The following is an 11,985-nucleotide window of genomic DNA, read 5'->3' on the forward strand; positions in this document are numbered from 1 at the left end:
ACACAGAAAATGAGATAGAAAAAAGTTAGCAGCATGATTAATCTTAAGTATCAAACCACAGACATTTCAGAATAAATTTAGTCTCCTGTTAGTTAAGGATATCACTGATTATGGAACTTTGAACATGTAGAAGGAAGGGAGTACACCTGTGCCAAGGCACTGTGTATCTCTCTTGCACCTCAATGAAACCTTTCTTAAACCCCACATTATTCTTAAATACACCCAATGAAGTGCAAAAAGAGAATAGAAAAAATTCAAACTATTGTAACAACAAATACACAAATGTCACAAAGATTTGATAATACCAGTACTGATGGAGATGCACTAATACTATTTATCACTTGTTCAGCTGACAGGGGCCGTCATATACCGATAAGGAAGTTATAGGTGTGTCTGTATGTTTACAGAATCAATGTAATTAGTGACAAGCTTGGAGCTAGAAACATTTTCATGTTACCCTAAGAGTTCTTTCTACTAGATCATAAGCTAGTTCTTTTGGAAAATGTATAATGTGTGTAGCAGAGGTATGTATTTATAAACTTCTATTTGAAAAAATAGCTCTAGATAGAACTTGATATTTACTGATTTTTAAACAAAGACCTTGATTATTTCATCCAAAGGGACTTTGACATTCAGAAATGAAGCTGACAGAAATCTGAAGGCATTATAGCAAACTTACAGTGATAAATGTTGACATGTTCACTCATCAAAAATCCTTAAATTATCAAAGTTATACATGGGATTACTCATTTTTAATAAATGAAGAGTTCAAATTATTGTCGATTAGCAAGAAACATTCATTATCTTTCTTTACTGTTTACTACTGAAAGCAACCAATAGCCATTTAGTTTCATTTTTTTTTTTTATACAAGTGACAAGTAGTTTATAGAACTTACCTTACTGACCATGCAATTAAAAGCTGTGACAATGAGGCAAGAATATGCAAAAATAGGGAAATATAGCCTCAAGTGTTTAAGAAAATGGAAGAATTAAGGTAATTCACAAAGGTTAAAAGCTGGCTAGCTTCCTAGTAAGTTCACTAATTATATAAATGTTTTTCTGTAAACTACTATTAGGAAAGTGTTAGTCAAAGCTCTTAATCAGTTGTCAAATTTATGACAAAATTTCAGCCAGTCCTTAGTCAATTTAATAGTTTACAGATTAAATACATTTTACCGATCACTGCTCACAAGGGAAGCAAAAGAAAATAAGTGGTGGGAACCCAAATAGCTAAGGTGCTATTAGTAAATTCAGCTTGTGAAGCAAAGAATATACATACCAGCTGCCTGTGATTGCATAAAACTTCCTACTCCAGTAAGGTTAATAACAGCAGCTTGCTGAGCAGATAAGGCCTGATCTTGACAATTTGAACCTTGTTCAGAACCCTGAATTAAAAAATAAAAAAAAATAAATGACTTATGCAAAGAGAAAAAACCTTTTTGTGAAAGAATTTTTTTTTATTGTATGAGGGAAAAATATCACATTGTGTCTTGTAAAAGAAATAACATAAGGGAAAGACTACACAAGTACAATTAGCAAGAACCGAAACAACTGTAAAGGAAAAAAGTGAGCTCATGTTCGACTGATATGAGTGTCTATGGGAATCTGTAGGAGGGAAAAACTAGTAGATTTAAAAGGATTGTAAAATATAAAAGATCAACAAACACCTGAGCACTACCTTCACACAATGTGCTCTGTCACAGAATACAACATGAAAACACATCATTTTCTGGGTCATAAAACAAAGCTCAACAAACTCAAAATTACAGCATGTTTTCTTCCCCCAGTGATTTAACTAGGAACAAATCTGGAAATGCCCAAATGTTTGGCAGTCATGTATAAAGCCCATTTAAAGAGAAACTCACAAGTTACAGAACATTCTGGGGAATGAAAATGAGATAATATACCAACACTTGTGGAAAGCAGCTGAAGCAGTACTGAAAAGGAAATGAGTAACATTAAATGCTTAAAAAAAAGTCAGGTATCAATGGCTTTATCTGTAATCCTAGGTACACAGAAGGCTAAGATATGAAGGACCACAGTTCAAAGCTAGTCCAAGAAGAAAAATTTGCTAGACTCCATCTCCAAAATTACTAGGCAAAAATCTGTGTTGAATGCATGGCTCAAGTGATGCAATTACAATCTACCAAGCAAGATGAGCAAATGTGAGGCCCTGAGTTCAAACCCCACAAGGCCAAAAAAAAAAAAAAAAAAAGTTTAGAAAAGACGGTCTTAACACAATAATCTCAGATTCTGCTTTAAGATGTTCGAGAAACATTAAAGAGAAGTCAGCTGGGCACTGGAGGTTCACTCCTGTAATCCTAACTACTCAGGAGGCCTCTGAGGAGCACAGTTTGAAGCTAGCCTAGACAATATAGTCTATGAGACCTGTATTTCAATTAACTACCAAAAAGCCCCATGTAGCTGTGGCTCAAGTGGTAGAGTACTATCCTTAAGCAGAAAGCTCAGGGACAGTGCCTAGGCCCGGAGTTAAAGCTCCAGGTCCAGCACACATGAAAAGAAAACATTAAGAGAAATAAATTAGACCTAACTCTACACATTAAAGACCCATAAGGAAGACAGGTAAATACCAATTGTGACACTTACCAACTGAAAATACTAAACTCTGAAGATAAAGACCTCTAGGCAAAATGACTAAAATAAACATCCTTACAAAAGCAAGATTACACTGGCATTAGACTTCTTGAAATATAAAAGCAAGTGAAGTTGAAGAAGCATTTTCAATAAATCTAGAGAAAAACATAGATGAAATGCTTAAAGAAACTGACTGGACTTGAGAGTACTTCTTCAATGACTACCAAAACCTAAACCAAAGAAAATCCCCCAAAGACCAAACAACAACAAAAAAGACGTTTAAAAAAAGTTCTAGGGGGGCTGGGAAGGTGGCTCAGTGGTAGAGCGCTTGCCTTACATGCATGAGGCTCTGGGTTCGATTCCTCAGCACCACATAAGCAGAAAAAAAAAGCTAGAAGTGGCGCTGTGGCTCAAGTGGTAGAGCGCTAGCCTTGAGCTGAAGAGCTGAGGGACAGCGCCCAGGCCCCACGACCGGAACACCCCCCCTCCCCCCAAAAAAAACAGTTCTAGGAATTAGTTGCAAAATGTGAATATATTTTACACTACCAATCTGCACACTTAAAAACAGCTTAAATGGTAAATTTTGAAAAATATATAAACATATAAATACATTGAAAGAAAGCAAATGAATTTTATTAATCCTTAATGTGTTAAGAATAAAGAAAAATTGTATATCCTTTCTCAGAAGTAAACTAAAGGATAAACTTTATCCACTGCAAGTTGACTGAAGAGACTTGTCTAAAGGACTGATAATGATTTTATATGTATATGTATGCACATATAAATATGTATATATATGTATTTTTTTGTCGATTGTGGGACTTGAACTCTGAGCCTGGACACTATCCCTCAGCTCTTCAGGGGGTAGAAAGCTCTACCATTTGAGCTACTGTGCCACTTAACATTTTGTATTTTTAACTGTAGCTAAGAAAAACTTTGGGGGAAGGGGACCCAAGAATCAATCTTCTTAGTTTCCCAGATGATTCCAAAGCATAGACAAAGTTCAGAAATACTTGTGTTCATAGTAATTCTACTTTGACACAGCTCTTATTCAATTTCATTGTGTTTGGAATATATAGTATTGGCTTTTGTCTATGTTCCCATTTTCCCATACTTCATGATAATAGAGGTAACCTCCCAAGGATAAGACTGGGTAGAAAATACATGTTATAAAGGTACAAAGTCTGGCTCTGCTATTCACTGTGTGACTTTAAGTTACTTATCTGAAACTTATTCCATAACTATTGTGTAAGATGTCTGTATCTATTCAGAATGACACTCATTAGAAATAGGAAACCAATAGCTAATAAAAATAATATAGGAAATGTTAGTTTCAACAAATTAAATACAACCACTTCAAATACATAGAGTATGTCCTAAATTTGATGGCAAAAATACAGGGAAGGGCTAAAAAAAGCCCCATACCTGCTCCCCTGGCTGCTGAGGATTAGTTGTGGGCTGCTGAGGTTGTTGTGGTGCATACTGAGAAAGTTGCTGCTGCTGCTGCTGCTGTGGCTGCTGCTGCTGCTGTTGCTGCTGCTGCTGCTGGAGGGTGTTAAAAATGAGCGAACCACCAGGAAGCTATTCAAGAATACAAACAGGAATTAAGTCACTCATGTCTGTGTTTATTTTTTACATAAACTATTCTACAAATATTAGTAGAGCTTTTATTATATGCCAGGTCCTCTTTTAGGTGCTGAAGAAAGAGGTGAACTAAAAGCAAAAAAAAAAAAAAAAAAAAAAAGGACTGTAGATAAAGCTTGGTAATAGAGTATATACCTAGTACTCATGAGTCCTAGGTGTTATCTGTGCCCATGCACATATCCATTTCACAAAACGTCCAAGAAAACATTCCCTTCCTTGCAGAAAAAACAAGTTGCTTGCCCTTAAAAAGATCTGCTTAGAAATAATTTTCAAAGTGCTATTACTTTGGATCCCAAACTATATTACTGTTGTTATTATTTGGCCATACTGAGGATTGAACTCAGGGCCTGGTGCTTATAACGCAGGTGTTCTACCACTTGATGCCTCCAGCCCTTTTCACCCAGGCTAGCCTAAGCTTTGATTCTCCTAGAAGTGCTTCCCCATATCATCAGGGATAACAGGTTTGTGCCATCACGTCCAGCCACTGGTTGAGATGGAATCTGTGAACCTTTATGCTTAGGCTGGACTTAAACTGTGATTCCCTGATCTCTACCTTCCACATAACTAAGATTATTAATACTCATAACCATAATCTTTCTGCTTCAAGTTAATAGTAAGCTATCCAAAGTACCATCCTATTATTATTTTCTTTTGTGCAGGTCCTAGGGCTTGAACTCAGGGCTTGGGCAATGTCCCTTAGCTTTTTTTGCATAACATTAGAGCTTTATCACTTGAGCTATAGCTCAACTTTTAGCTTTTTGGTGGTTAACTGGACATAAAGAGTCTCAAGGACTTTCCTGCCCAGGCTGGCTTCAAACCACAATCCTAAGATCTCAACCTCCTAAGTAGCTAGGATTACAGGCTTGAGCAACCAGCCATCTTATTATTATTATTTTTTATTTTCCCTCCTTATTTATCAATAGAAAAGAGTATTAAATGCATTAGAAAAAATAAAAACAAGCATAGTGAGACATTACTGTAATCCTAGTAGTTGAGAGACTTAGGAGGAGACAGATCAGGAGTTGGAAGCCAACATGAGTTTAAAAAGGAAAAGAAGATTCTGTCTCAAGAAAATTAAGCTGCAAATAAAGTAATTTTTTCTTTTCCTTTTTTTTTTTTTGCCAGTTCTAGGGCTTGAATGCAGGGCCTGGGCTCTGTCCCTGACTTCTATAGCTCAAGGCTAGCACTCTACCACTTGAGCCACAGCATCACTTCCAGCTTTTTCTGCTTATGTGGTACTCAGGAATCCAACCCAGGGCTTCATGCATACTAGGGAAGCATTCTACCACTCAGCCACATTCCCAGCCCAAGTAATTTTTTTCTAGCTGGGCCAAAAAAAATCAAAACCACATGGATTTTAATATAACACAGGAATTCTGAAACAGGAAAGAAGCATTGGATTTCCTATTTAGGGTGAAGACAATTATCTTCTCTCATTGTGAACTTTAAAAAAAATGGGGGGAGTAGTAACTTTGACAGAAGACAGACTTCCTTAATCTCAACACCAAGTAAATGTAGGGAAATAAAATTATCTCAATAACCTTAATACTACTTTTAACTCAACATTATAAAAGGTTTTTCACTCTCTTATGAGTTGTGAGAAATTCTGTGAGGAAAATTCTTCCAGAGAAAAACTCTAAAAGCAGTATGCAGGAAAAGTAGTCTGTCTAAGCCAAAGTCATCTGCAGTCTTGACTGTACTATAGATAAACAGTTTGCAGTAACAGTTTACACTCACTGATACTGCATTATGTTTACAAATGTTTTAAGTTTTAGCTCTAAGAAAACTATCCATTTAGTTATATGTGAATACCAAGTTGGCTGAGTTGTATCAATAATCCATAGCTCTGCCATTTCTTTTTTCTTTTTCTCTTTCTTTCTTTCCCTTTTTTTTTCTTCCAGTCTTGGGACTTGAATTCTGGTCCTGGGCATTGTCCCTGAGCTTGTTTTGCTCACTCTACCACTTGAGCCACACAGCCACTCCTGGCTTTTTCTGTTGGCATAGTACTAAGGAATCAAATCCAGGGCTTCATGCATTCTAGGCAAGCACTCTACCACAAAGCCACATTCCCTATCCAATAATATACTTTCCTTTTTTGTTTTTTTGCCGGTCCTGGGGCTTAAACTCAGGACCTGAGCATTGTCCCTGAGCCTCTTTGTGCTCAAGGCTAGCACTCTTCCACTTGAGCCACATCACCACTTCCGGCTCTGCCATTTCTTATTATCAGATCTTTATATTCAGGTCTACCTAATTTAAGTCCTCTGCAGATTAATTCCATCCATTTTCTAAACAAGTAGTTTAGTATTAGATTCCTAGTATAAGAGCTAGAATATTCTAAATACACACTGTGTATTAAATTCTCTACCTTACTGTGCTTGCTTGCCAATGGCACACCCTTCTGTGCAAAAGTAAATGCCTTGCTGAGACCCCTCTCCCCCAACAACCTCCATCTTTTTATCTTTTTTTCTTGCAATGTTAAGGACTAAAACCAAAGCCTTGTGCTCACTGAAACTGAGCTACATCCCCAGGACAGAGTCTCTCTCTCTTCTCTCTCTATGCATCAACACAATAGTATGTATAAAAAAAGTAACACTTCATCATTAGATACATATAAATTAATATTTATAATTAAATTACAACTTAACATTTACTAGGTGCTAAACTAGTTAGGTGCTTATCACTGCATTAAAAAAAAATCAAACTCTCAGCAAGGTACAGTGGTACATACCCATAACATTAGAACCCACGGGGTTGAGGCAGGAAAATCACAAGTGCTAGACTAGCCTGGGCTACACAGCAAAAGCTTATACTAAAAAGCCAAACAAACAGAGCAGAAAAATACCCTAACTCTTCTCAGAACAAGAACATGAAGCACATATATTCTTTACAAAAAACAAACAAACACACACACACACACACACACAAAACCCCTCCATTTAAGCACAAAATTTATTATAAGCATATATATACATATATGTATATGTATACATACATATACATATATGTATATATATGCTTAATAGAAAATCTGGGAGAGGAATTAAGTTTGTATCTACACCACTATAGTAGGCAAGCATTTGCCTAATGTAAACACTTTCCATTGGAAGAATTAATTCTTCCACACCTTCGAAATATTTGGAACAGATCTCAGAATGTCAATAATGACATGTACAAATATATATTCTTAAAAATTGGAATGCATAATTTTCATCAAAAGCAATGTTTTGGTTTACCTGGAGTAGGTTTAAAGGCCTGAGATTTGAAGTATTTTTTAAACCAAATGGAACACCTGTTAAATAAAACCCATGGTTACAATGGAACTGCATATAAAAAGAACGTAATACTTTAGTATATACACCATTAGTGTACTTTATCTATAGGTGTGCTTATTTTCTGCACTTCTAAAACATCCTGAAAACCTATTTTCTTAGACATTGATCAATATATATATAATATATATAACTACTATTTTAGTTAAAGTGTAGAGTACTAGATGTTCACTGTCTTTATAAATTTCAGAAACCAAAACTTTTTTTTCATGATTCTCAGTATTGACAAAGTTACCTAGAACTATGTGGAGACATGAATAAAGCAAAATTATTGTTGTGTTAATACCTTTCAAGTACTAGCATTTACTTACATTTCCTAGTGGCATACAGTAAGTCATGTAATAATCTCATTTCTAGTGCTGCTGCTTTTTTAAGATAATTTAAGATAATAAAAATGTTGAAGAATGTTGAATTTTGTATGAAAGGATCAAATCCAGTCAGGAAGAAACAATGGTCTGTTAATTATGAATTTGCTCCTAACTCAGTAGACAAAATTAAGCCAGAGTGAGGCAAACTTTTTAATTAGTAAGTACTTATTATTAACACTAATTATTAAAGAATGGCTATGGGGGCCACATAAACCTTGTTACATAATTTACTTCTTGCTCTTCCTTCCTCCATCTCCCACCCTTTCTCCAATTTTTGAAACGATTCTTTAAATATGTAAAAATGATCTTGGGAGGCTAAAGTAAAAGGATCATGAATTTAAGGCCACTCTTGGCTACAAAGTAAAACCCTGTCTCATTTTTGAAAACCATAGTATTATTTTCTGGTTAAATCTTTCTTCAATAGAAAGACATTGAACTGTTCCAAAATATTACAACACACTCATTTTAAAAGCATACATTATTCTACAGTTTTAAATATACATGAATAACTATTAGAATAAATCTACTACAAAAGTCAGTAGCAAATACTTTTGAATGCTTGTCATTTCTTAGCCACAGTTTAAGTACTTCACGATCTGTTCTTTTTTCTTGTTGGTACTCAATTGAGCTCAGAGTTCAAGCGCTCTACCATTTGAGCTATGTCCTTCTCTCTATATATACACCTCTAAATCTTAACAACTATGAGACAAATCACTAATGTTATCCCCATTTTATTTATAAAGAAGACACAACACAAAGATAACTTTTACAAAATTATGAACAGTGAGTTGTCTAACATGAATTCAAATGAAGGTGGTATGCGTCTAGAATTTAGACCTTTAACTGCCTCTCTTACACAAAATACACTTTGGAACTACATTTATTTTTCCTGGAACATGACCACATTGGTAGCAATAAGGCATTTTATTATATGTTTTGAAAAGAGAATATAACATGTACAAACTTAAATATTTATTAGTAAGATTCTTCATGAAAGTTGATGATATGCCATGTGGTTTAATTAAAAAACTCAGAATTTCCAAGGCTTTTGAAATGAGATATTGGTGGTATGACACTTTACAAATTAGTAACATTAAATGTCTTTAGAAATGTTTTTACTTCAGCATGTATTTTCATCTTGTTATAGGTTATTATTTGCAATATTCTAACCTGCTTGAGAAGCTGCCTGCATTGCACTGGGCAATGCATTTGGTAGCAGACCTCCTGAGGGTAGAAGGCCACTCAGGTTTATTCCTGCAGGAGTTATGGCACCAGTGTTACAGCCCAGCATGGGGTTTGAACCACTCATCAAAGCCTGTGCTCCACTGCATGAGAATGAGACAAAGCGTTAAAACTGTACTATAAAAAACAAACAAACAAACCAGCCACATAGTTTAAAAAACAAACTTCAAAACAACATCAATTAATTTGTGTCTTAAAAATTACATCTAGTCTCAGTTTCACTTTAATGACTGAAAGTGACAAGGACAACTATAGACAAGTACACATCAATGTTTAATTGGAAAAGTAAAGCACTAACCAAAGGATTAAAAGATGGTAAAAGAATAAACAGGAAAATCTACGCTGCTGTCAATAGAAAGCTTTCTTGCAGGTAATAAATCATTACTAACATTAAAATATACATGTGAGGCTGGTTTTGCACATATCTAACCTGTTTTCTTCAAGTTTGACTGCTGCATAATTTAGTCTTAATCTCATAAGTGACTATCTTAAAAAAATAAAATAAAGCCAGCACATCACTGCAAACTTACCAAACAGAGCTCACTACATTGATGAAGTTAAGTCCAGCAGAGTTTGCCATGACCTGGGTGGCTGTGGTCCCTGTAGTTATAGATGTTACCATGGTGGAAAGAGGAATGGTCGTTACAGGCATTGCCTGGCTCAGAGACCTTTGCTGCTGAGCAAACTGAGTTAACAAAGTGGGCTGAGGGGTGAAGCCTGAATCTTGGGGAGTAAGGGTGGCTGAAGGGGTACTAGGAGTTGAGCTCTGGGCATCAGAAGGGTGTGGGGTCGATGAAGGGGTTGGTGTAGGAGTAGATGGCTTAGGAGTTCCAGATCCTGCTCATTGAGAAAAATAAAAATTGCTAGTTTGTTATAAATGGCCAGTCCTTTTTTAAAATAAGGTTAATGGAATCTTACTTAGCACTGACAATTTGTTCCAGCTTTTTTTTTTTTTAAAGCAGTTAACTGCAAGTGTTAATTTCTACACATGATTCATGAGTGTTGATACACTCAATTACAATTAAGGATGCAGTATATCAACTACAACTCCCATCAGAAGATGCTGTTACAGTGACAGTAAAAAATATACATTTGTATTCTACCACAAGACCCATTTAAAAGATAGTTTCCTACATGCTGCCTTTGGCCTAAAAAGTTCAAAAGGAATTCAAATTACGTTTTGTTATTTACAATTTCACTAATTCAAGACTTCTTTTAAAAATACTGCATAACAATCTGAGATAAACTGTGAACATATTTAATAAGTTATATATGGTTAACATTCATATTTGGCACCTACATATACATGTTTATTCCTAACACATCAAGTTTATCCTGATAAATTTACAAAGAACAGTAATAAAGCAATTATTTGATAGATAATACTGCATCTTTAACAGTAACTGTGTACTTCTGCTTAAATGTAGAATGTATAGAAAATCTGTTGTGAATGAAGTATGCACAGTTTATCAATTTTTTAAAAAACAAAAACAAAAAATAAAAACCAAAAAAGTAAAACCAAAGCTCTTGAGGTGTTTTCTTTTTTAGCTTTCATGTCCTGCAGAAAGAAAGGAAAGAAATGTGAATGTCCAGAAGCTGTCACTCAACCCTTACTTAAAAGTAACAACTGTGTTCAGTAGATGACCATAATCTATACCCACAACATAAGAAGTGTGAATAAGACTTTCATCAGAAAATTTATATTTTTCTTTGTGCAAAACAAGAAGGCAGAAAAATTACACCTTTTGAGCTATCGAGATGAAGATGTTTTTATCTAATGCGAAAACTATCCTATCACTGTGCAGTGTACTAAAACTTTCAGCACACATTATCTATAAAAAAATCTAAAAAACTGGATTTTTTCCCCAAACTGTAACTTAAAATATTCAGATATTTGTTACTGTGAAGAAATTCTCCCGAACAAAATCTAGCATTCTTACAGAACTTCTTGATGTTAAAAAAAATGTATCCCGTAGTAAAAATCACATTTTATTATCTTCAGAGTAATGCTTTTTGATCATCACATTTTAGTAACTGACAACTTATTAAAAAGTGTAGAAGTGTTTTGGAGATACTGCTTTCTGGTTGACTGTATCACCACCTTGGAAATTAGCTGGCCTCTTACATATACAAATAAAAAATCTGAATCAGCAGTTCTTTGAGCATTTTTTTTTTCATACCAGTCACACAATTCATAAAATACAAAGCAACTTATGGTACAATAAAATAAAAATAGTTTGGAATCTTATTACAAGAGTAACTGCAAGATTATTTTTTAAAGGAGATGTATAGGTTGCAAGTCTAAAAGGAAGGTATATACAAAGTGCATACATAGATAGAGAAAAACATACAATTACAATAAGCACATAATACATACAGAAATAAGAACTCTGCTCAAAACCACTCACAACTTACATATTCTGGGTAAAGAGTACATTGAGCACATTCAGATTTCACTATTCACAGGTCGAAAAGCTGTCTTAAACACTAATACAGAAGCTTATGACAATTTTAATGAAGAATTTAAGTTATAACTTACTTTGTGATGAGCTGGCAGGTGATAGGGCAGCTGGAGAAAGCATACTAACTTGATTGAGATCTACAGATGACTTTCGAGAAAGACTTGGTGGCTTAGAAGATGGAGGAGGAGTTGGAGATTTAAGAAAGCTGCTGGCCTGTTGGGGTGTAAAATAGTTACCTAGGAGAAGAATATGAAAATGATTCATGGACTCAAGTTCAAAACTCGGTAAATTGTAGGAAAAAAAAATGAGTAAAACTTCAAAAAAGAGATTGACTGTATGACAATT

At 34.9% G+C, this 11,985-nt stretch overlaps 1 protein-coding gene across 15 annotated transcripts in view; it reads right to left on the reverse strand.

Moving 5' to 3' along the window:
• Supt20h (SPT20 homolog, SAGA complex component) overlaps positions 1 to 11,985 on the reverse strand; it is a 35,430-nt gene that overhangs the window by 1,184 nt on the left and 22,261 nt on the right. For 8 of the 15 annotated variants that reach the window (XM_042685341.1, XM_042685347.1, XM_042685344.1 and 5 more), the window contains 6 exons: positions 11,718 to 11,876; positions 9,709 to 10,015; positions 9,107 to 9,261; positions 7,473 to 7,528; positions 4,021 to 4,176; positions 1,280 to 1,385 (listed from right to left, as the gene is read on the reverse strand). In XM_042685341.1, coding sequence (XP_042541275.1) covers positions 1,280 to 1,385; positions 4,021 to 4,176; positions 7,473 to 7,528; positions 9,107 to 9,261; positions 9,709 to 10,015; positions 11,718 to 11,876 — 939 coding nt within the window. Of the gene's footprint in view, positions 1 to 1,279; positions 1,386 to 4,020; positions 4,177 to 7,472; positions 7,529 to 9,106; positions 9,262 to 9,708; positions 10,016 to 10,420; positions 10,737 to 11,717; positions 11,877 to 11,985 lie in introns of those variants that run through there. The other 7 variants (XM_042685353.1, XM_042685354.1, XM_042685352.1 and 4 more) reach the window with 5 other exon arrangements.

Source organism: Dipodomys spectabilis, unplaced genomic scaffold (genome assembly GCF_019054845.1).
Source record: "Dipodomys spectabilis isolate Male_0828 unplaced genomic scaffold, ASM1905484v1 ptg000095l, whole genome shotgun sequence".
In the NCBI taxonomy this organism is placed as follows: Eukaryota; Metazoa; Chordata; class Mammalia; order Rodentia; family Heteromyidae; genus Dipodomys; species Dipodomys spectabilis.